The sequence below is a fragment of the Trichosurus vulpecula genome, chromosome 9 (assembly GCF_011100635.1).
Source record: "Trichosurus vulpecula isolate mTriVul1 chromosome 9, mTriVul1.pri, whole genome shotgun sequence".
NCBI lineage: Eukaryota > Metazoa > Chordata > Mammalia > Diprotodontia > Phalangeridae > Trichosurus > Trichosurus vulpecula.
The window spans coordinates 188,936,487-188,961,340 of NC_050581.1; the positions used below are offsets into that span (position 1 = coordinate 188,936,487).

Sequence of the window (24,854 nt, forward strand, 5' to 3'; positions counted from 1 at the left end):
AGTCAAGAGACAGCTACTGAAGGTTGTCAGTGAGGCACTGATGTGCTCAGATCTAGGTTTAAGGAACATCAATTTGGTGTCTGTGTGAAGGCCACAGGAGGCAGGGAGGCTGATTAGGAGGCTGTTGGAGAAGGCCAGGCAGAGAAGGATCCGAATGAAGGCAGCTGCTGTACGTGGGAAGGGATGAGGCTGAAAGTCAAACAAAACTTGACTCCTGATTGGATGGAGGGAGTGAGGAAAAGAGAAGGGGCAAAGATGGTGCCCAGGCTGCAGACCTTGAGACCAGAAGGGTGCAGGGGATATCAGTAAGAAAGAGGAACATTTTGAGAAAGAAGTTTGAAAGGCAACGGATTTGAACTCAGGTCCTCCTGACTCCAGGGCCGGTGCTCTACTCACTGAGCCACCTAGCTGCCCCATTACCAGGTATTTAATGATACGAGAATGGAGTTAAGGAGATACTAGGTCTGGATTCATAGCCCTGGGAGTCATCTGCTCAGAGAAGATAACTAAACCCATGAGATCACCAAAGGAGAGAGAATTGAGAGGGACAAGAGAAGAGGGTCCAGGACAGGGTGGTGGGCAAGAGAAAAATGAAGAACCACAAAGAAAACTGAGTAATGATGAGGCAGGCAGAGAGCTGAAAAAGCCATTCTACAGAAGCCAGGGGAAGTGAGGGAAGCAGACAGCAACCCAAACTGCAGAGAAGCCAAGGAGGTGGAGGGAGGGCTGGCTGCCTCATATACAACAGATCAGCGGCCTCAAAAACCTAAAAATCACATCGAGCCAAATAATGATCAGGAAATCCAATATGAAATGAGAGTACATGATTTCTTCTAGCCCCAAACTGTGCAAAAGCCAAAGGCAAGAAAAGGTAGATGGAGCCACCAGCCAAGCCGGCACCTGCTCAGGCAAACAATCCACCAGAAGCACATGGAGTCTGCAAGGTTCTCCATCTAGAGGCATCAGGAGCAGAGGCCTTCCCTGAAAAAGGCAAAGCAGGGTGGCTGAAAAGCCAAAGTAGGGATCTTGGAAGCCTTGGGGAGTAGCAGTGACATCGCTCAGCACAGGGCATTCCAAGACTACGAGGTGCCTAACACTCAGTCCTGAAATGACACAGAGAGCCCTTAAGATCCCAGGCTCCTCAGCTCCCGAACCTCAAAGATCCAAGAAGTAGAAGTCAGTGTAAGAAGCCACAGTGCCCAAGGCAAGGCCAAGCAGAGGCTGGCCCTGGCACGGAGCACCAGTTCAGCTGAGGAGATGAATAAATCAACAAAAATCATATTAATAATAAAAAATCATTACAGATCTCAAGAGGACCCAAAATCCAGCCTAGAAGGAAAGAACATCAAACGGAAGCTCCAAGGAGGAATAAGGACTACATAAATACCTCAAAGAAATAAAGATGAAATAAAAGCTCAGGAGGAAAGACCCGGAGTGAAGGTGAGTGACCTCAAGCAGAAAGTGATCAGACTTGCCCAAGAAATGGAATCCTTGGTCTATGACAACGGACAAACCAGAAATCGCCGACTCCATGAGCCAGTGAGAAATAACACCGGACAAAATCAAAAGACTGACAAAAAAATCAGAAGAAACTGTAAGTCATTTGACTCAGAAGCTATTACAAAAACAGATGTACAAACATTTCTCTCCAGAACTTTTATACCACTTCGGGATTTTTCCTTTTAGGGTTTCTTCCAAGAGGAGATCACTGGATGCTCTGTATCCTCCCTTTGTCCTCTGGTTCTGATAGAGCCAGGTAATTTTCATTTATGATTTCTTGAAACATAGTATCTGGACTTTTGTTTTCTTCCTGATCACGGTTTTCAGGGAGGCCATGGATTTGGTCTTAAATTATTTCTCCTTGGTACTCCATTAGTAGTTTATGATATCAAATGTCAAGTCCCAACTTCTACAAAATCCAGAGATCCAAGAGTGCAAGAGTTGCAGCTTTGTGGGGATTTACAGCCTGGCAGCAATGCCCATTTAGACACGAACGTGATGGGACCAATCTATATACAAATTTGCATTCACTCTGAGCCCACCTTCCCCAGAGACCAAAGAGATAGAAAAGTGCGTACTTTTAGCGTGCTGGGGAGAAATGGTTGTACATCTGTTTTCACAATAGTGTCTAAGTAAATATCCCTTTGCAAAAGGTAATAGATGTTAATGTGTTAAATGGAATCAGGGCACTAGTCATGGGTGGTCACACTAGGGGAACACACCAGAACTGGGGCTAAAGCTGATAGTACTAGATAAAGGTACCCAGAGATACCCCAAGAACCCTAAAGGGAAAACATAGCCAATCTCACCTGGAACAGTGAGGCCAGAGAGTACTCACTACCCTTGACTAGGAATGTTTGTTGAAAAGATTGTGTTTTCCTTTTTTTTTTTTTAACCAACGGATGGGGTCAGGGTAAGGCAGGAAGAGAAGAAAATAAATTTTTGTTAATTGAAAAATATTAATTAAATGTCTTTAAAAGAATAATTTACCTGGCAAAGTTCAGTCTAATCTGGGAGGGAGGGGCAGGGCGCAGAAATTGACCTTCAGTGCACGAGAGAACTTTTGACCATTTCTGACAAAAATATCAGAGCTGAGCAGGTGCTGTGCAAGCAAACACAAGAGTCCAGAGAAACCTGGAAAGGCTAATTTACTTGACCAACTGAAAGGAATCACATGATGACAGAATGATAGCATTCTAACAAAGGGAGGAGAAAAAGGCTTCCTTCTGAACCTCAGTGTCTTTGAAGGGTACCAAAAGTTAAATAAGGGGACAGAGGTTAAAGAAGGCACAGAGAGGAAGAGGTGGCAGGCCAGGTGCCAGCTGATCTTCATTCTTATCTGAACCAAGCAATGGAAGGCTGCATACACATACCTACACAGGGGTTGGTGTAGACAAACATCAAACTGAACAGGGAAATAAGAGGTGATTGAAAGGGGAGAGGGGGGCAGCTGAAGAGTTAGAATAACACCAAGGAGGGGACAATCACAAGAAAACAAGCTAGGAGAGGGGAAAGAGAGAGGGGAGAAGGAGGGAGAAGGAGAGGGGAAAAGGAGGAGGGAGCAGGAGAGGGGAGAGGGAGAGGGTAGAAGAAGGGGGGAAAGGGGAGGAGGAGGAGGAGGAGGAGGAGAAGGAGAGGGGAGAAGGAGATGGGGAGAGGGGAAGGGGCAGAAGGAGAAGACAAGAGGGGTCGGGGGAGGAGAAGGGACTGGAAGAAAGATCCAAAGACACAATTTCAGAGAATCCTAGAAGGTAGGAACTGGTGCAGAATGAAAAGGGGAACTGAGAGTCCAACAATATTGTAAAGAAAAACAATTCTGAAAGACTTACAAACTCTGCCGGACGGACGCAGTGACTTCTCAGCCAGTCAGAGGCCAGATGAGGAGGCAGGGTACCCATCTCCAGGCAGAGTGGGCATTTCTGGAATTTGTTTTGCTTACTTACATATGCAAACTTATCCAAGGATTTTGGTGGAGTTTTTTTTTTTTCCAATTAAGGGGGAGGTGAGAAGAAGAAACAAAATGAAAACTTCTTAATGGAAAAATTAAAATAAAAGTTAAAAAAGAAATGCAATATAAAAATAAAAGTGATACAAAATGAAGACTGATGGCTTCACATACAATCCCCTTTCTGTGTCCTCCTGTGTATAAGGAAATGCCCCTTTTTAATAATGTTTATATTCAGGTTTTTTTTAAAGGCCTGGCCTTCCAACCAAAGGACTTGGGTCCAAATCCTGCCTTCATCCCTACTGCCTGTGGCCCTTGGACAAGGCCCATCACCTCTTGGGTCTCAGTTTCCCCATCAGTAAAATGAGGGGGTGGCCTCCCCCGCTCGCAACCCAGGTTCCTACGAGAATGTGCTCTGGGGAGGAGAGGTGAGGTAGACAGTGAGGAGAGGAAGGGGAAAAGGAGAAGGAGGAAGAGAACTTTTGCCTCAGCTTTTTGGTCAGGATTCTCGGCTCTGGACATGGTGATAAGGTGAGTAGGAATGTGTCCCCTACCCCTGTGGAGAATGACCAGGTGGGGGGTGGGGGGAGTGAGGGGACCTATGCCATGTAACTGAAAGCAGAAGCAGCAAACCCTCACTGGGCTAAGTCACCAAGACCTCTTAGAGCGCTGAGTATCCAGAGGCTGGGCTAAACTCATCCCCTAGGACTGTTTCAGAGCTTCAAGCCAGGACCAAAGAGGGCCAGGCACACCCAGGAGACAGCCCACATGTGGCCTGCTCCCAGCCCCTGCATCCCCAGCCACAAAGGGCTTGGGACCTCTGGGGTGTTGAAGATGAGATGGGAGCTGCTAGCTAGGAGCTAGCCTGAGGCCACACACAGCTTAAAATGCTGCCCAGTATGACTCCAGGAGGAAGGAGAAAGTGGGGAAGAGAACAAGCACTGATAAAGCGCCTACCATGTGCCAGGTACTATGCTAAGTGCTTTACAAAGATAATCTCATTTGATCTTCACAACCAGCTGGGAAAAGAGGCGCTGTTATTATCCCTGCTTTATAGCTGAGGAAACTGAGGCAAGCAGTATTAGGAGGGTCCTCCTAACTCCAGGACCAAGCTGCCCCTTGGAGGGAGTAAAGAGGGCAGGCCAAGGTGTCAAAGTCAAAAAGAAAACCATCCCTGCAGCTGCCAATAGTCACAGAAGAACACAGCTGGGTGGCTCCGTGGATAGAGGGCTCAGCAAGATAAGGGTTCAAATCCAGTCTCAGATACCTCCTAGCTGTGTAACCCTGGGCAAGTCACTAAACCTCTGCTTGCCATAACCTACTGAAGAAGGAAATGGCAAACCACTTCACTGCCTTTGCCAAGAAAACCTCATGGACAGTATTGGTGTGCTACAGTCCACAGGGTCCCAGACTTGGACACAACTGGACAAGTTGTATTTTAATTTCTTTTGTTAAACACTTCCCAATTATATTTTCATCTGGTCCAGCCAGGAGTCTGACACCTCTGCCCCATGCTATTTCACTATGCTCAGAAAGCCAAGAGAAACCTGCTTCTAGTCCAATGCTCAGCCCTATTGAGACTTCTGATGTTCTCCCAAACTTTGCTAAAGCAGACCATGACTGCATTTTGAGCTGACCAAAGAAGGCTTCTCCTAGGATATTCCAGACCAGAGGCAATATAAACAATATTTAGACTTCAATGGAAATCCTAGCTAATCTTCCTAGTCCAGGTTTAACCTTGAGACCTGAGGGCAAGCAGGGTTACTAAGCATCTCTCCACCCCTCCCTCCCCGCCAGAAGGTATAGGGTCACTCAAGGAGGCTCAGGGGCCTGCCCTGGGCACTGAAGGTCAGGCGGCCTGATGATGTCAGGGCCCTCTGGGAAAAGGCGAGGAAGTGCCAGGGCCATAGCACTACTGCTGTCTCCTGAAAATGAAGCCCTGGTGGCCTGAACAAAAGAAGTTCCCCATTTTGTTATTCACTCTCATCTTGGGACCAACATTCTACATGGTCACTATCTTTCCGGAGCCTGAATCTGGCATCCCACCCCCAGCTTTGCGTCAGCTGCAAATTTAGTGAGCACATGATCTCTTTCTTTACTCAATGTATTGATACCAATGTAAACCAGCCTGGTGGGGATCGGCAAATTCCAGAGTTCTAGATCTGCCAGCTAAGCACTGGTAGTCTAGGGCAGAGGCCAGCCCTCCCTTTGTTGTCATACGGCCCTCCAGAGAAGAATGATTTTTACATTTTTAAAACAGAAAAAAAAACCTTCATTTTAAAATGTAAAAACCATTCTTAGCTCACCCCACTCCATGTTGTAGTTTACCCTCCCCTGATCTAGGGGCAACTGTGGTTCGAATCAAAAAGTCACTTCCCTCGTGGCTCTAAGGAGGGAGGGTCACCCCAAATTTGTACCCACGGTTTTAACTTCTTCCCACCAAACGCTAGTAAACAAAAGGCCATAACAAAATGACAAGCAAGTAAGCCCACTTATCCAAGCAAACAGGGAGCAGAAACTGGAGAAGTCAGACAGACCGGAGACAGCAGAGGCCAACTGAGACAGAGCCATCCGCTGGAAGTCTAGGTCTCCTCCTTCCAAGCCCTCTCTCACACAGCCGCCATTAGGAGAATCTCATGCCAGCTACTTGGGTCACCCAACGAGCACCTAGATAAGAAGACAGAGAATCAGGAGAAAAGGATGAGGACAGCTGTTCAATCCGCCCTTTGGATGGAGGTCTCAGGTGCTGGGGAGAGCGGGCCAAGCTTCATGGCGGAAGTAGAGGTTGAGTTGGGATTTTCTAAGGCAGAGGTAAGAAGAAGTGCTTCCCATTCATGGCAGGGGGGGGGGGGCGCAGGGGGGGCGCCCTAATCACAATAATGCTACCAGTTATATCACACCTACTGTGTGCAGACACTGTGCTAAGGGCTTTACGACCATCATCTCATCTGGTCTTTACAACTACCTTGAGAGGAAGGTGTGGTTATTATGCTCGTTTCACAGATGAGGAAACTGAGGCAAGCAGAGGTGAAGTGCTTCCCAGGGTCACAGAGCTAGGAAGTGTCTGAGGTCAGATGTGACTCCAGGCCCACGCTCTACCCACCGCCTCATCCAATCCCTGTCTCTCTTCCTAACTTCCTCCCCTGAATCTCAGTTCACGGGGCCCTCCCTGGTGCCTACAACCGTGCTTTCACCTTGACACTGTCCCTCCCCTCCTCTGACACTGCCCCCACCCTGGAGCAGGCCTTCACCACCTCCTGCCTGGACTACTGCAGGAGAGAGGGGGAGAGGGGGGAGAGAGGGGGAGAGAGGGGGAGAGAGGGGGAGAGAGGGTGAGAGAGGGGGGGAGAGGGTGGGAGAGGGAGGGAGAGGGAGAGAGGGAGAGAGGGAGTGAGAGGGAGAGAGAGGGAGAGAGAGAGAGAGAGTGAGAGGGAGTGAGAGGGAGGGGGAGAGGGGGGGAGAGGGAGGGAGAGGGAGAGAGAGACAGAGAGGGAGGGAGAGGGACAGAGAGAGGGGGAGTGAGAGAGACAGATAGAGACAGAGAGAGAGAGAGAGAGAGAGAGAGAGAGTATGTAGATGCGTGTCTGTGTGTGTTACCTGCCTCCAGCCCAGCTTCCATTCAGCTGTCAGTGAGAGTCCTAAAGGGCAGGGGACTCAATAAACTCCACTGGCTCCCTATTACCTCCAGAATCCACTATGAAACCCTGTTTGGCATTCAAGGCTTTTCATCATCTGGTCCCCCTCGGCCGCTCCCCTTCTGAATCCTCTTACACCTTATATACTCTGCGATCCGGTGCCTGGCCTCCTCTATCCCCCAAACTGGGGACTGTTCCCTGGCTGTGCCCATGCCTGGGAAGCTCTCACTCCTCCTCTCTGCCTCCCAGCTTCCTTCAAGGCCCAGCTAACATCCTGCCTTTCCTCACTCCCTTGAACTCTAGGGCCCTCCCTCCGTCAGTCAGTTCGTGTTTATCCCGTCTAAAGCTTGCTTACAGTTGTCTGAATGTCATCTTCCACACTGGACTATGAGCACCTTGCAAGCAGGGACTTTTCCCTGTCTTTGTGTCCCTAATGCTCAGCACAGTTCCTGGCACATCAGGGGTATGTGATGCTTACTGACCATCTTTTCTGCTCGGCCTCCACTGAGAGTCTCCCTGCAGCCTCCTGGGATTCCTGACGTGAGCAAATCTTGATCTACACTAGCACTCCACCCAACCCCTGACCTTTCCTGTCCCTTGGGAGTCAGTCAACTGACTAATAAGCATTTATTACGGGCTGATCAAACGGCAGAAACTGTTCCCTGCACTGGAAATATCGATACAGGCCAAAACAAGACCCAGGCCCAGCCCACTCTCTTCCCAAGCCATAGTCCACCCCACCGAGTCTTGAGGAGGGCAACATGCCTCCTTGCATAGTTTGCCTTTCCTGTTACCCACACCTTGGGTATCTGTGTACAGACATCTCAAACCAGGGTGCTTCTTGCCGGTTACTTTCCCCATTTTTGTCCGCTGGGAACTTCCAGGTGTCTCCAGTGCCATTCTCCTTCAGATACTGTATCTCCCTATCTCTAGCTGGTCCCAGATGGACACACACAATTCCTTCCTTCCCTCCCTCCCTCCCTCCTTCCAGCATCTCTTGCTAGACAAGCTCCATCTCTGCTCAGGAATCTGTTGTTCCTGCATTTCAAGGCAGGACCGAGGAATCCAGACAAGTCCGCCTTTGATCAGCAGCAGCCCCCTGAGCATTGCTTCACATGGTGCCTGGCATACATGGATGGGGGTCATAGGAATCCCTACTGGCAGACACATCCTACAAGGTTCTTATCACAGAAGGAGGCCCTGGGGAGATGATGGCTGACCAAGAGCTGCCTCAGTACCCCCAGCAGAGGCACCAACCAACCACAACCTGCCCCTTCTTGCTCAGAGTCTTGCCACATAATCTCTCACCTCCCAGAAGCCCCATGTCCTTCCTCCTTGGAGAGCCCAGACCCCTCCTCTAGACAGGAGCCTCATCTCTGTCCTTAGCCTCAAGGGTCAGGGGGCCTTCTCTCACCTCAGACTCAAGTCACCCTCCACCTCTGCAGCTCCTTTTTCTTCTGTGCTTTTATATTCAAGCCCCTCTCCTGTTTTTCAAAGGAATACTTCTTCCTCCCTGATAACCAGGAGCATGGAGAGGCATCCCCCAAGGCCCTCTGATGTCCAAGAAGGATGCCCTTCCTGGAGGTATCACTGAGCAAAGACAGCAATGATCAGGCCCAGCTGGAAGACAGCCATTACACTATATGTGACCCCGTCGTGTCCCCAAAGCTTCTGGAAATAAAGCCCTTAGGACCCTGCTGCTCTTGCACGTGGTTCTTAGGGCCAATTCTCCTGGAGAAGTGTGATGGCCCCCTGGGGCAGGGGTGTCTCTGAAGCCCCCAGCTGGCATTTTCCCCTTCAAATCTCACCTCTCCAGAGGCACACCCAGCTTCCTTTTCCAACAATTTCCCCTCCTCTAACTTCAGCCTCTGCCATCCTGGGTAGCTCCCAAAACCTCTGGATTTCCTGCTTCATAACTCTTCCTCCTCTTCCACTGACGGAATTGTAGTAGAGTCATGAGAACCAGAGAAAAGTTTTGGGGGTTTATATACTAAGGTCGTGATATCACTGACTGCTGGGAAATCCCACTAGCCCAGTTTCTGCAATGAAATAAAATACATTCAAGAATTAATGAGTTATTCTATTTGTGGCAAAGAAAAGAGATTTCAGCCCAGGGAGGTGGTGTTGTGTTTACAAAAGAACAAATAAAAACCCAAAATGTTAGCAATTATGAAAACCAATGTCAGTCCCACAGAAAAGATCTTTATGCATTCCTCTGTTCTTCGAAGAGGTGGTACACTATGGGGACAGAACAGGGCATACTCCATCAGATTCCACTGATGTATCGATTAGTTTTGCTGGACATCTTTTTTTCTCTGTCTTTTTAATTCTGTTAAAAGACACGGTTCTCTCACAGGGAAGGGGAGAGGATTCAATTTGGAAATGACAGTGACATCAAAACAAAAAATATCCATTTAAAATTGCTTTTAAAAATAAGTAAATGGTCTTAAAAGAAAAAAATAAAACAGTTCCTCAGTAGACCCCTGTAATGCTTCTGTATTTTCTGAGGGCTCATGGGAAAGGAAGCCCCGATGACTCCGTACATGCAGTCTGGCCCAGGGGTAAGATGGCCAGGACGCCGAGGGAGGCTCAGGCCTGCCAGCAGGGCCCCCTTCAGACCCATGGAAAGGCTGCTGGATGCCCAACACGCCATCTGTTCCCTTGGTACATGCAGAAGAGGAGAGCCTAGGCAGGTGCAGGTTGGTCCAAATGACCACTGAGGCCCTTCCAACCCAGAGCATGGGCCTCTCCTTCTTCAGACCAAGTCTTTCTCCTTCCTGATGTACTCAAATTTTCCCCAACTCTACTCATTTCAGTGACAAAGTTCAGTAAAGCGCTTATATGTATATATATAATATGTATATATTATATGTGTATATATGTACACAGATATAGCATATGTATATATTGTATATATACATGCACATATCTATCAATATATAATTGCTCTTTTGAGAAATTATTAGAAAAGGCATCTATGTTCTCCAATGAATAAAGTCATCAAAGAATCTGAACAAGGAATTTTCTTTTTCTGTTTGTTTTGGTTTTTTTGGAGGCAATGGGATTAAGTGACTTGCCTAGGGTCACACAGCTAGTTTGGAGGCAATGGGGTTAAGTGTCTTGCCTAAGGTCACACAGTTAGTAAGCCTCTGAGGACTGATTTGAACTGGGTCCTCCTGACTCCAGGGCTGGTGCTCTATCCACTGCACCACCTAGCTGCCCCTTGAACAAGTAATTTTCTAAGAAATCCAAGCCATCAATACGTATGTGAAAATAGGTTCCAAATTCCTCAATAATTACAGAAATGCAAATTAAAGGATCTCTAAGGTTCCACCTCACATGGATCTGATTAGCAAACTGGACAGAAAGGAAAGTGACAAATGCTGGAGAGGACAGTGGGAAAATAGGCATACTAGTGCATTGTTGGTGGAGCTGTGAATGTCCAGCCATTCTGAAAAGCAATTTGGTACTATGCCCAAAATGTCACTATACTGGGCATACCTTTTGACCCAGTGATACCATTACTGAGTGTATACCCCAAAGAGCTCAAAAAAGGGTAGGGGATCCATAAGAAGTTTTGTATCCACAGAGAGACACTCAGGTGCAGTGGCCAGTGATAGACATAGGTTAAAATCCCTGCTCAGCTGGGTGACCCAGGAAAAGTCATTTCACCTTCTGTCCCTCATCTGAGAAATCAGGGGGTTGGTCATGATGGTCTCTAAAGTCTGAGCTCTAAATCTATGATCCTATGATGTCACAGTGTCGGTTTCAAAATTACCAGTTTTCCTCCTTCATTCGCTTTCTTATTTCCCAATCCACTGGTGCTGCACACACTTTAAGCAAGCGATAATCTTATCAGCTTAAGCAAAGGAGATTTGTTTCAAGAATCGTCCTGTAGCTCTGCCATGGGCCTCCTGAACATTATTTTTAAAGTATCATCCTCTTAAGAGCACCTTCTAACATTTGATCAGTGCATTTGAGAGGGAAGGAGGCATTTCTTCTAGGAATGAGACCCTCCCTCTCACTGGGCCACACACTTGTGAAGTCTTCCTTTTAGGATGCCTGCAGACTAGCTCTGAGCCCTCACCTCTGCCCAGATTCACAAGATACACATGTGTTTGTAAAAAGAGTGACCAGGGCCTGCGGGAAAGAGCCCCCTTTCTGGGGATGCTTTCCGGGCGTCAGTGGCAGGACCTGGCACGTGTGGACGTGAAGAAGCGCTGCGAGTACCTCTAACCTGCAAAGTCGGCGGGCGCAAAGCCACGCAGCTCTCGCTCGGACTGATTCGGCACAAACCGTCTTCAGAGTCACAGCCAGGCTTTTTAACACTCTCAGTTTCCTGGGTCAAGTTCAGAGCCCGGGAGCCCCTTGGGGCCACGGGGGAGGCGGGGCACGGGGTGGATGCTCACGCAACAGGTGACGGTACCAGATGCACCTGGAGCGGGCGCCGCGGGTTGCGCACGCGCACGGCCCCCGTGAGGCTCACCTGCGGCGCGCACTCCCCTCCCGAGGACCCCGGCCCAGCACACCTACGTGCCTGGGGCGGGCCCCCGTACTCACCGGGGCTGCAGCGGCCACGGGCCGCCAAAAAGCCAGTTGCGGCGGCGCCGAGCGGCGGAGCGACGAGGCGACGGGCAGTGGCCAGGAGCGCAGCGGGGGCCGGCTCACAGAGCAGAGGCGGGCCGGCTCAGGAGGCGCCAATGTGGGGTCGGCAGCGGAACCCCTCGTCCAGGACCCACTGCCATCTTCGCCCCGGTTGTCATAGCACTTTACAACGAACCCCACGGCTCCGGATGAGAGCCGGAGACGCGGAGGCTCGTGGGAATCGTAGTCCCGAGAAGGGAGGGCGGGACGGAGGGAAAGTGGCGTTTCGATTGGTCCGTGGGAGAGCGGAGAGCTGTCATTCTCAAAGGGGATGCAGGATGTTCTGGACTATACCACTTCTCCAAGGGAAGGGGGGAGTCCGGCGGTGTCGAGGAGGCCGAGGAAAGCGACGCCTTTCCCTGATCCCCCCCTAGCGTCCCAACTCAGTAGCTGAGGCAGCGGGCACGTGTCGCCGAACAGCGCGCTCTCTCCTCATGCTCTCAGCCGGGCCAGGGGAGGGGGAGGGCCTTGAGCTGTGGGAGGCGGGGCCTGGACCCCGGGAGGTGGGCCTGGGCTGTAAGAAGCAGGGGCCTAGCTTGCAGGAGGCGTGGTCTGGGCTGTAGGAGGTGGGGCCTGGGGCAATAGGAAGTGGGGCCAAGGCTCAGGGAGGCGGGGCCTAGGTTCCTGGAGGCGGGGCCGCGGAGCTCCCCGCGCTCGCGGGCGGGGGCGGGGCGCGGTGTCCGCGCTTCCTCCCGGAGGTGTCTCCAGGCCGTGGCCGGGTGGCCAGCAATGGACCGGGCAGCTGTGGCTCGAGTGGGCGCCGTGGCGAGTGCCAGCGTGTGCGCCCTGGTGGCTGGGTTGGTGCTGGCGCAGTACCTGCTCACTGCCAAGAAAAGGACGGGCAAGAAGACCAAGATCATCGAGATGGTGAGTGCGCGACCAGAGAGGGCGAAACACCGGCCCGGGGCGCACAGCGTGGGGCCCAGCACCCCGGGGCGCCCAGCCCCCAGGCCCTTACAGCCCCGGCCACTTAGCCGCTCCTGCCTCAGTTTGCCGGTCTGTAAAATGAGGGGGTTAGGCCCTCAGAGGTCCAGCTCCAGGGCCATGGCCCAGGCCACTCATCCTCCCCACCCTCAGTTTACTGGTCTGTAAAACGAGGGGTCAGGCCCTCCGAGGTCCTTCCAGCTTCAGGGCCATGGCCCAGGTCACTCATCCTCCCCTGCCTCAGTTTACCGGTCTGTAAAACGAGGGGTCAGGTCCTCCGAGGTACTTCCAGCTGCAGGGCCATGGCCTAGGTCACTCATCCTCCCCTGCCTCAGTTTACCTGTCTGTAAAATGAGGGGTCAGGCCCATGACCCAGGTCACTCATCCTCCTCTGCCTCAGTTTACCAGTCTGTAAAACAAGGGGTCAGGACCTCTGAGGTCCAGTTCCAGGGCCATGGCCCAGGCCACTCATTCTCCCATGCCTCAGTTTACCAGTCTGTAAAAAGGAGGTGTCAGGCCCTCCAAGGTCCTTCCAGCCCAGGTCACTTGGCCACCCCTGCCTCAGTTTACGGGTCTGTAAAATGAGGGGGTCAGACCCTCCAAGATCCATCCAGCTTTAGGTCCATGATCCCAGGTCATTTATCCTCCCTGTGCCTTAGTTTATCAGTCTGTAAAACGAATGGTCAGTCCAAGGGGCCTCTGTGGCCCTTCCAGCTCTAGGGCCATGGTCCTCCCAGGAGCTTCCATTCTGCCTTTGGCCACTTGTGCCCTCTCAGCCCTGGCTCCGGGACCTTATAGCTTGGCTGGGGAAGGATGAGAGTCAGAAGACATTGTCACTCAGTCCCACCCCCACCCCTTGATCTTCCCTTCTGGGGACCCCTTGGGGCTGCACCCCCACCCTCACCCCTGCACAGCCCCTGCCCTTCAGGGCAGGGCAGAACCAAACCCTGGATCTCAGAGAAGATGGGCTTTCCTTCCTGGTGACCTTGAGGGCCAGCAGCCTTACTTTGCTCTCTTTCCTCCAGTGGGGAGGGGGGCGGGGCATCCTAGAGTCCAAGCGCCCCTGTACTTTGTGCCTTGGCCGGATGTGCAGGCTAACCTCAGTGATGCCAGATCCCTTCCTTCCTGAGCAGGCTTGCCCCATGCAGGGCCATCTCTGCAGAGGGGCCAACAGAACCCTCCACAGACCAGAGAGAGAAACCCTTTCCCCGGGCCAGAGCAGCCTCTGGTTCCTGGAAGGGGCCTCCAGGCTTCGTTCAGGCCTCAGACTGCTCAGAATTCTTGCGGTCTGCTAAGGCAGCCTTCAGGGCTCCCCGGGTGGGGCCTGGGGGAAGCTGAGTCTGGGCATTTGCTCTTGGCAGGTTTTAATTTCTCTTTCTCTGCACTAAAGTTGGCCGAGCCAGGGTTAGGAATGCTCAGATAAGTGCTTCTTAAAACAAGCAAGCTATATTTAACCACCTGGGCGCCTCTCACGATGTTCGCCCTGCACAAAACAGGCCAAGCACCGTCTGCTTATGGCACAGGGCAGGAGACGGCGGGCCGGACTCAGGAGGCACCCCTACTGTGTGCCAGGCACTGCCTGGGCATAGGGAGAGATGGGATCTTGAATCCCACCCCAGCCCCTAGCTGTGTTCCAGGCACAAGCTGACTGAACTCCCCAAGACTCAGTTAACTCATCTATAAAATGGAGCTAATGATCTTAGTGTTGGGAGCAACTAGGTGGCACACTGTGTAGAGCGCCAGGCCTGGAGTCAGGAAGACTCATCTTCACGAATTCAAATCCGGCCTCAGACACTGACTAACTGTGGGACCCTGGGAGAGTCACTTCACCCTGTCTGCCTCAGTTTCCTTATCTGTAAAGTGAGTTAGAGAAGGATTTGGCAGACCCCTCTGGTATCTTCGACAAGGAAACCCCAAATGGGGTCACGAAGAGTTGGACTGACAGAAAAATGGCTGAACCACCACACAAAAACCCTGGCATTACTTACCTCATTGTGTTGTGACTTCTTAAATGCCGCGTTCTGTAATAGCTGAGTGGATTTCCTAGTATCCCCGGGGCTGTAATGTGGCCTGAGTTCATGGCCTTCCAGACCCGTCCAGTCCAGCGGCCTTGTTTTGTGGCCTACCTGGAATAGTAGAAGTGCAGAGGGGAAGCCCATTCCCAGGCCAGATGTCCTTATTCTCATTCCATGTAGACAACATAGCTCTCTCCACATGGGAGGGTATGAGGCCCTGGATTTGAATCCTGCCTCTTACTACCAGCATGACCTAGGAAAAATCATTCATCCTTTTGGGCCTCAGTCTCCCTCTCTATAACCCTCCGGGGTCCTTTCCAGACCAAAAGCTGTGACCCCACACTGGCAGCTCGGTGATCCTGGACAAGTCCCCGAGCCTCCATTTCCTCGTCTGTACAGGGGGTATGATAACACTTGCCAGTGTCAGTGGGACTTGGGAACGGAACGGGTCTGCTCTGGTGCTGTCCCCTTCTGCAGTGGCCTGGCCCATCGCTCTGGCCAGAGTAACAGCTTCAATGCCCAGGGAATGATGGGAATGATGATTGTGTTCAGTGTGTCATGAGTTGAATTCATTGTGTCCCAAGTCAAATGAAGGCTCCCCGAAGAGGAGCCGCAGCTGATGTTTGAGTTTCTGTTTTGATGCTGCTCCCCCGCCCTTCCCCTGTTAGACTGGTCTTTTGGGTTCGATGATGGCGCTTCTTGGTCCATGCACTGGGGCAGTTTGATCTGGTTTTATGCAAAATCTGTTATTAAACCCCTTGTGGACTTCTGTGATCCTCAGTCAAACAGTGGCGGGGGGCCACAGGCGGGGGGGGGGAGCGGTTAGGCATTAGTCATTCTTTGCTACGTGTTGTTGAGTCATTTCAGCCCTGTCTGTGACCACATTTAGGCTTTTCTTGGCAAAGATACCAGAGTGGTTGGTCATTTCCCTCTGCAGCTCATTTTACATATGAGGAAACTGAGGCAGACAGGGTGAAGTGACTTGCCCAGGGTCACACAGTAAGTGTCTGAGGCTAGATTTGAACTCAGGTCCTCTTGACCCGGTCTGGCACTCTATCTACTGCACCACCTCTGCTCTATACATGGCCGTTATTTTGCTTGCTAATCAATAGCCTTTATTAAGTGCCTACTATGTGCTGGGCATCAGGGGTACAAAGACAAACAAGAAACAGCCCTCGGCCCCAAGGACATTTTACAAGGGGAGGCAAGCTGTAGCTATGTAGGTATAGAAGTGTATACAGAATGTATCCGACAAGGTGAGCAATCAGGGAGGGCTTCCTGAGGAAGGAGGGCAGAGTCTACAGCTGTTTGTCTTCAGCTGCTCAGGGCCACCTTTGCCTGCTCACAATAGAGTCTTACAGCCAACAAGGGAGCCCCAGGTCCCAGGTGTGTGTCCACATTTCATGCCTGGAAAGGAGCTGGGGATGCCGACCCCAGCCGGCCTGATCTTGGCAGTTTGGCCTCAGTGGCTGAGATGGCAGTGTCCTTTGCTTGGCAAGAGAAAGTCCCTGTTCGGTGCTTGGGTCATCCGCACGGTTCAGACGAAAGCCTTACAGGTCACATCCCAAAGTGTGCATCTGGCCAAGCTGCAGGCTGGCCGAGCTAAACTTGACTGGCCAGTTGGGATAAGCCGTTTGTACACACATGTCCTAAGGAAATAGTGGCCCTTGTCTTCATTTCAACATAAAACCGCCGTTGTTTCTTTGTACTAATGAAATAGCTAAGTGGCACTTTTCAAGTGCTCCAAGGTTCGCATAACATTGGCATCTATTAACTGATCTGAGTCTTCCAACAGCCCTGGGAGGTAGGTGCTGTTATCTCCATTTGACAGATGAGTAAACTGAGGCACAAGGGCCTTGCCCAAGGACACACAGCCAGCAATGTCTGAGGCAGGATTCCAGCTGCAAGTCCCAGCTTGACCCACAGAGCCCCAAGCGGCCTAGATTGTGTTAGATTCAGGACTTGGTTTCCCTTAAGCACCGTCCATCTGGCTACAGGAAGAGGATGGCCATCCTGCACTTTGTCCTTGGTACCAGGGTCAGTACATCTTCCGCCTGCCCCAAATGCCTGGGCCACCTTGTACTGTTACTCACCTGGGATGACTCCTTCCTGACCCCACCCTTCCCCTCCACGCCCTCTTCCCACTCAGAGAGCCCTGCGGCTTTCCTACTTAGAAACCTTCAGTGTTGGCAGGTGGAGACTCTTCAGTGTGTGTGTTTTTAGAGGAAGTTAAGCACCCAAGTAACAGAAGGAGAGGCCAGGAGAGCCAGCTAGGAAGCCAGCGGCCTTTTTCCAAGGACCTTGCCATTGACCACCCAATGAGCCCCCAGCCACCAGCTGTAATCTTTGTTCAGCTAGGGGCACTTCTCACCACAGGGACAGCTTGGCCTTTAGGGACTGGGTCTGTGGCACTAAGAACTCTACAGCAGGCTCCTGGGAGACACCAAAGCAATGGCCCCTCATTCATTTAGGGAGAGGGCCTGGACCTGTGATTTCATGGCTATAGGGAACTCCTAGGCGAGGAAAGACCCTCCACCAATTCAAGTAGCCACCCTCTCTGTAATTTATAGTCTTAGGGAACTTCTTAGAGCAGTGAATCTGGGCCACTAATCTGTACATGAGGGTCCCCAGAGACCTCAAAAATGTGATGTTCTCTATGTTTTATTCTATTTTTATTTATTTATTATTTATCATAAGTTATAGTTGAATCTGGTTGGGCCTCACTCAGGAGTGTTCTGAAGCCTCTGGCCTGGAGCCTGGCACATAGTAGGTGCTTAATAAACCTTGATTGATTGATTGGAGCACTGAGCGATGCAGGTACTTGGCCAGATTCACCCAGCCAGCACGTGTCCAAAGTGGGATTTGAACCCAGGTCTTCCTGCCTTTGAGTACAGCTCTCCATGCTTTTTGTTGGTGTTCAGTCTTTTTTCAGTCGTGTCTGACTCTCCATGACTCTGTTTGGGGTTTTCTTGGCAGAGATACTTGAGTAGTTGGCCATTTCCTTCTCCAGCTCATTCTACAGATAAGGAAACTGAGGCAGACAGGGTGAAGTGAATTGCCCAGGGTCACATAGCTAGTGAGTGTCTGAGCCAGGATTTGAACTCAGGAAGATGAGTCTTCTAGACTCCAGGGCCAGTGCTTTGTGCACTGTGGCACCACTTAGCTGCCCTCTGTGCTCCTCACTAATTCCTGAAGGAAGGTTATATTTAAGATGATGGCTCAGGAGCTGGGATGGCCCTTGGAGGCACCAAGGGCAAACCCTTCCTCTTCCAGGTGCCCAAACCGATGGGCAGAGAGGGAGGCAGAAGAGTCATTCACAAGCTCCTTTCAGGTTTCTGTCCCTTTTCCCGCTGAGATCACTAGCCCAGTGTTCTGGGTTAATGAGCCCACCAAAGGTGAGGAGAGCCTAGGTAGCATTGAGCCCCCACCTCGTCACGCACCAGAGAAACCGACAGGAAACGGCAGGAGCTGAGGGCTTTGCCTCCAGAAACTCAATCTGCTTTGGCGGATCCTGCTGCTTTCTCCTTATTTGTCCCATTACACAATAAAACCTTAATTACATGGACTAGCTAAAAGGAGGGCCAGCCTGCAATAGCAAAAAGTTAATTATAGAGTAATAATGCCTCAGTGGGAAGCAGCAAAGCCCAGTGAATAGGGAGCTGGCGCTGGCCTTGAAGTCAGGGAAGACTTGAGTCCAAATCCCACCTTTCACAACCCTGAGCAAGGCATTTGGGTAGGGGGGTGTCTGTCTGTGTGGTAGAGGGAGTGTCCACACTGGGACTCCCCACATTGATGAATCCTAGGTCTGACCTGAAAAAAAACAACAATTCTTTGGGCTACAAGTAGGTCCGTAATCTCATCCATAGACCCAGAATTGAGGGGATGGAACCCAATCCAAAATATCACTGATGACATCTGCCAAAATCACTCCAATGTGAAGGAACCCCTTCCCTCCCAGGCAGCCCCTTCCACAGATGAGCAGGCAGTCTTTATTGGACCAAGCCGACAGTCTTCCTTTGCTGTTTCAGCCCATCCTTGAGGAGAGTTCTGGCCTCTGGAGCCAAGCAGAATGAGGCTAGTCTGTTTTCTTCTGGGCCGGCCTTTTCAGGACTTTGTTCTCCACACTGAGTGTCCCACCTTCTTTCGGGGATACCTGTGTGGCTTGTCCTCCCATCTGTTTGATGTCCTGTTCCCCACCCCTTTCTGGGCCTGCTTCCACTTCTCTGAAAGTCCAGCAAGGTCATGAGCTTTCCTGGAGCCTTTCCTCAGGCAGCCAGTGAGTCTTCAAGCATTGTCCATCTCTTAGTGGGCACCAGGAACCTTGCCAGGCTGAGGATACAGAACGAGGTCAGATAGCCCAGGCTGGCAAGGAGCTCCCATTCTACAAGGGGAGACAATGTATAGACATCAGGATGGACCAGAGAAATGCAGAAGAGACAGGAGGGCGACCTTGGAAGGGAAGCCACCAACCCCAGGGAGGAGGCAGTGTTGGGGGGAGCCAGGAGGGCTTCCTGGAAGGAGGCATGTGAGCTGAGGCTCAAAGCAGACCAGGGATGCCAAGAGTGAGACCAAGACATGGCCAGAATGGCCAGACCAGAATGTGAGAAGGTGGCAGCTAGGTCCTGAGTAGTACAGATAGGGAAGGTCACATGGATTCCAATTCCTACCGTTTGAAGTCATAATTATATAAAATATGGGCATTGGTTCTAGCCCAATGAAAATAGACTGTGCAGATTCTAATCAGGGGACTCTGCCCAGGTGGACAATACAGGGGTGGAGATTCCATTCACAATGGAATTGAGTTAATTACAAGTCAAAAACTTGGCCCATGTAGGTGAAAGGTGAGGTTATAAGGGTGAGGAGTTTGGACTTACCAGGTGTGCCAGTCTAAATCTTAACAACAGAATTAAAATCAATTTTCAGTCTTACAATGAGATCATCTGGGAGGTAATAGGAAGCTACTGGAGGTTACTGGGTGTGGGGGGAGGGGTGTGACATGGTCAGACCTGCACTGGAGGGAAATCACTGGCACCTGAGTCTTGGAGTGGGCAACACTTCTTGGCTGCCCTATCACACCACTGACTCCTGGGGCTTGCGGTCCACCAGAACCCCCAGCTCTTTTGTATAAGACCCAGTGTTCATCCACATTTCCCCAGCCTGTATTTGTGAAGTCGGTTTTTTTTCTTTAATCCAATGTAGAACTTCCTACACACCAGATTTCGTCTATTTTGGCGCATCATTCAACCTCTCCCATTCTCTCGGGGTCTGCACTCTCTGTCTCTCCTGGTTTTGTGTCCTAAGAGCTAGTATTTCTATGGCACCTTTAGGTTCACAAAGTGATTAACACACGTTGTCTCACTGGATCCTCAGACTCACCCATGATCGGCCTGTAATGCAGGCCTTTGTCCAAGTCACCGGCGAAAATGTTGCCCAGCACAAGGCACCCACTGGAGACCTTGTCCCAAGCTGACGCAGTCCCACTAGAGATTCGTCTCTGGGCCCAGCCGTCCAGCCTCTGCCAAACCCACCCAACACCACCAGGATCCAGCCTGGGGTTCTTCTCCTTTTGTGTGTTATGGCAGACAGGCTGGTGAAGTCTACAGACCCCTTCCCAGAGTCATGTCTTTACATGCGTAAAATAAAGTACATAAGATTACCCAGAAAAGCAAAACCAACTTGACTGAAAAATAGTTATAAAAATATGTATTTTTTAACCCAAGTTCACAGACCCCCAGACTAAAGACCTCCAAATTCCAGACCAGATATCTCTCTGGCAGAGCATGAAGGATTCTGTTCATTGTTTTGCAGAGAAATCCAGGTGTGCTGTGGCTGATTCTTTTCCCTCTTCTCCCGGCCCAGCCACCCTGCCACAGAGGAAAGGGAGCGATTCTGCCAGGCCCTGTTCTTGCTGAAATTATTGTTTTAGGGATTGCTGCTTCCCTTTCTGAGTGTTCCCCAAGTCCCCCTCAGGAGCGAGGGCTTTATGGCTGGAAATTTCCCTGAGGAGGAGGCTCTGCTGTCTGCCTTGCCGCCCCGTCCTGAGGACTACAGGGCCTTATCATTGGACTTGCAGCTGTGCCATCCTCGAGACTGCCCCCACCCTGTTACAGCGGTGGTGGGGGGAGCACCCCGGCTTATTGCTCTATTTGCATCCCCAGCGCTTGGCACAGAGTAAATGTTTCATAACAGCTTCATTCATTCATAATGGGCTTTCGGATTTTGCCAGTAACCAATGTTAAGCTCACTGATCTATAGCTCGCAGATGCCACCCTGGTCCCTTTTTTGAAAATTGAGGCTGGCGTTGGTCCTTGTCCAGGCCCACAGCTCCTCTCTCTGCCATTCTCCTGGATCTTTGGGACTTCACCAGCAGGTGCATAGCAATGCCATTTCTAAGGTTGTCATTTCCGTCTGCCTTGGTTATGGGTCCCTTGGCCCTGGTGACATGAATACAATGAATGAGGCTTAAGACAGTTTTAATTTCCTCACTCCTCTGGGAATCCCACCGCCTGCAAAGCCTCCCTTTTCAATCTAAAGCCCTTGTATTGGCGCCCCCAGATTCCAGGCAAATAGGTATTTCCTGGGCCTTATTGTATACACTTTATCCCTTACTTGGAGCACATTATTCCTGTGTATTAAACCCTAGTCTGGAAACCCAAGCCCCCTTCTCAGGTGTCCTCCTGGCCAGCTGGCCACTTGACCTTCTTAATTCAGCGGGCAGTCAACAGAAAACATCACGTGTTTCCCAAAGTCTGGGTTTTCTCACCTTCCTGTGCGGTGACCCCTTTGGCAGACTGGTCAAGCCTGCCCTCAGAATAATGTTGTTAAATGCAAAAAGTGCAGGGGATTACAAAAGAAAACAATCCTGCTGAAATGCAACCACCAAAACGTTTAAGAGAAGAGTTCCCAGTCCCCAAGCTCAGGGTCTCTGCCCAGGCCTGCAGCCTTTTACCCTGGCTGCTCAGTCCCTTGGACTCCTGGGGTCCTTCTGGCACATGCATCACCAGAAGGTGGTAGGTGTCAGTTTGGACAGGTTGGAGTAGACGGCTCCAAGTTTGTCATGTTTCTCCAACCTTTGCACACCAGGGACTTAAGTCTCTTTACATCTTTCTCCCCTTCTCTTCAATCTGGTCTCTTTCTCATTTCCCACGCTCCAGGCCAGGCTCTGGCCCATAACCTCAACCGGAGCAATGGGTTTCCTGAAGCTCCAGGCCAGAGATGGACTTGCCTGTGTGACTCCTACGCTGGTGTAGCTCCAGGGCCCTGGCAGAGCCCTGGCACAACCCCCTCTGGCAGATCACAGAAGATGTTTTCCTGGCCTGCCCCACTAGGCTGAAATAAGTCTCCAGCTCCAGTCAACCTTCTGTCCATCGTGAGGCTGCACATGGGAATATAGGGAAACCTACTGGCCTTCCTTCACTCCCTTGCTCATCTCTCCAGTCCCTTCCTACTCATCTGTACACTAAGCTCTCGGGCCCCACTTTAGCAGACATTAAGACAGTCCTTATTATCTTATTCCTAAGTATTTCTGTGAGATTCTCGCCCCTCTGCAGAGCCTTCCCTCTGTTTTCGATGTCCTTTCCTGGCTCACAGTAGGCACTTAATAAATGCTTGATGCCCTATTGGCATAACTTGCTTGGTTCTCAGCCTTCTTCCACGTGCACACTCTCACATGTGCAGTTTTCATCCATCTGTGTATCAGCCTCCCCCCAACACAGAATGATCATCGCAGTCACACACATCATACAGTGCTTTGGGGTTCTAGAGGCACTTTCCTTACAACTCTTTGAAGCAAGTTGTTGTTCAGTCATATTCAGTTGTGTCTGACTCTCTGTGACCCCATTTGGGGTTTTCTTGGCAGAGACACTGGAGTGGTTTGTCATTTCCTTCTCCAGCTCATTTTACAGATGAGGATACTAAGGCAAGCAGAGTGAAGTGACTTGCCTAGGGTCACACAGCTAGTTAAGTGTCTGAGGCCAGATTTGAACTCAGGTCCTCCTGACTCCAGGCCCAGAGCTCTATTCGCTGCCCCATGACATAGATAGTATAAACACTGTCCTTACTTTACCGATGGAGAAATTCTAGGGCTAAGTAATGTTAAGTATTACTTAATAAGTAATAGGCCTAATAATATGGGGGCCATACTGTTCTTGTTATCATTGTTAATGCCTGTTTATAAAGAACAGCTTTATCCTTCTCTAGTACATCCGGTGCTCGCCTGCACCATTCAGAAGGGGATTTCCAGAGGCCAGAATTTGTGTGGTTGCCACTAGGGCTCTGGGGGAAATTACACAGTTTGCTGAGAGCCAGGTGGCCAAACTTGTCAGGGGCCACTAGATGACATGTGCACAAGGATCCCTGGGTGGGGGCGGGGGGGGGGGGAGCGGTACTGACCTAGAAAACTCCAGAGCAGTATCGCACCGGTTCTTTTGTATTTTTATGTACCTTGTTAACCATCTGGTTCAGCAACAGCAGGTTTGAGGCCTCTGGTCTAGACTTTCCCCCTCATTTTCCAGATGGGGCAGTGGATGCCCAGAGAAGTTGCCCTCACAATACTGACTGGTGCATTTTTTAATCGCTGCCTTTCCTAATGCAATCAAGATACAATTCAACTAAGAAAACTGAGATTTGGGCAAGACTTTGAATACTTTGAGGGCAAATTGAGTGTGTATGACGAGGTCCATCTGGCTTTGAAACAACTTTTTTCCTCAAGCAGCTTAACATTCAGCTGTTTCATTTCCTGAGAAAACCCTCTTTTTGCTTCATCATGAAAATAAAAACTGGCCTCGCTCGCTTTTCTTCCTGCCTCTCCTAGCACAGATTTCCAGGTAGTCAGCTCTGAGTTACTAAGGCTTCCCAGTTTTTTGTTTCCAAAGTGGCAGCCGTAGAGTGCAGGCTCTTAGCACCAAGAAGGGAGGGACTTAGAGAAAGAAGGTAGATGACCCAAGACCTTCCATCACTACTGGAAAACCCGTTGAATATTGCTGTGCCTTTTACCGGACAGTTGTATCGCTTTATAGAGAAAGGACGGCAGACCCAGGCCCTGCCTTCAGTTCCTACAACCCTCTCCCCTCCCCCCAAACTAATGTCTCTTGTTTCCAATCGCTTCTCAGTTTGGCCTTTCAATTGCAATGGAAGAAGGCATTTTGTTTCTTTTTATTCATTTAACTTTTTTCTGTTATATTTAAGTTCTGAACTGTCTCCCCCCTCCTTCCCCACCCCACACTATGAGAAGGCCGTTGACACAGATTTATAAATGTATGTAAAACTATACCATGGATCCTTCTTTTTGTCAGTTCTTTCTCCGAGGTGGGGAGCATCTTCCTTCATGGGATGGGTCCTTTGTAGCTGATTTGAGCGTTTGTAATACTCAGGATGACTGCATCCTTCGTAGTTGTTCTTCACACGGTGTGGCTGTCACTGTATGCTATATGGTTCTGCCCATTTCACTCTTCGTGATTTCACGCAGGGCTTTCTAAGATCACAGCTGTGCACTGGTGCTCTGTCACAATCATATTCCACAACTTGTTAAGCCATTCCCCAAATGATGGGCATCCCCTGAATTTCCCATTCTTTGCTACCACACAGCCGTTACCTTTCACATATTTGCTTCTTACCAAGAATTACTTCCTTTTGTCAAAACCACGTGTCCTCCTCCAAACCTGACTCTCCATCAAGCTCTGAAAGGTTAACCTTATCTGACTTTAATCAACCACATTCCCCCGTGCCTCCATTGCTATGTGGCTTACTTATTGTGGTGGTGGTGGTAGTGGTTTTTTTTTTTTTCAGTCATGTCTGACTCTTCACGACCCCATTTGGAGTATTCTTGGCAGTGACACTGGAGTGATTTGACATTTCCTTCTCCAGCTCATTCCACAGATGAGAAAACTGAGGCCAACAAGGTAAAGTGACTTGCCCAGGGTCACACAGCTAGCAAGTGTCTGAGGCTGAATTTGAACTCAGGATGATGAGTCGTCCTGACTCCAGGCCTGGCGCTCTGTGCACTGTGGAGCCACTTAGTGGCCCCCTGTGTCTTACTATGGAGCTATAATTTGTTTGCTCCTATGTTAATTACTGTCTTTTTTCTTCTGTGTTTTTCTGGTCTCTCCCACCAATATCCTATAATTCAGGAGGACAAGAACCATCAGAGTATGGTGTGTTTCCCTAACACAGTAAACTTCTTTGTAGCATGAC

The 24,854-nt window shown here is 50.4% G+C and overlaps 2 protein-coding genes across 3 annotated transcripts in view; one reads left to right on the forward strand and one right to left on the reverse strand.

Annotated features, from left to right (window-relative positions):
• BBS9 (Bardet-Biedl syndrome 9) overlaps positions 1-11,856 on the reverse strand; it is a 357,944-nt gene extending 346,088 nt beyond the window's left edge. The window contains exon 1 of one of the 2 annotated variants that reach the window (XM_036738870.1): positions 11,641-11,856. The gene's annotated coding sequence lies outside the window, so the exon portion shown is untranslated. The remainder of the gene's footprint in view (positions 1-11,640) is intronic. The other variant, XM_036738869.1, reaches the window with a different exon arrangement.
• A 458-nt stretch (positions 11,857-12,314) lies between these two features.
• NT5C3A (5'-nucleotidase, cytosolic IIIA) overlaps positions 12,315-24,854 on the forward strand; it is a 79,685-nt gene continuing 67,145 nt past the window's right edge. Inside the window, exon 1 of the mRNA XM_036738782.1 lies at positions 12,315-12,591. Coding sequence (XP_036594677.1) covers positions 12,454-12,591 — 138 coding nt within the window. The 5' untranslated portion in view covers positions 12,315-12,453. The remainder of the gene's footprint in view (positions 12,592-24,854) is intronic.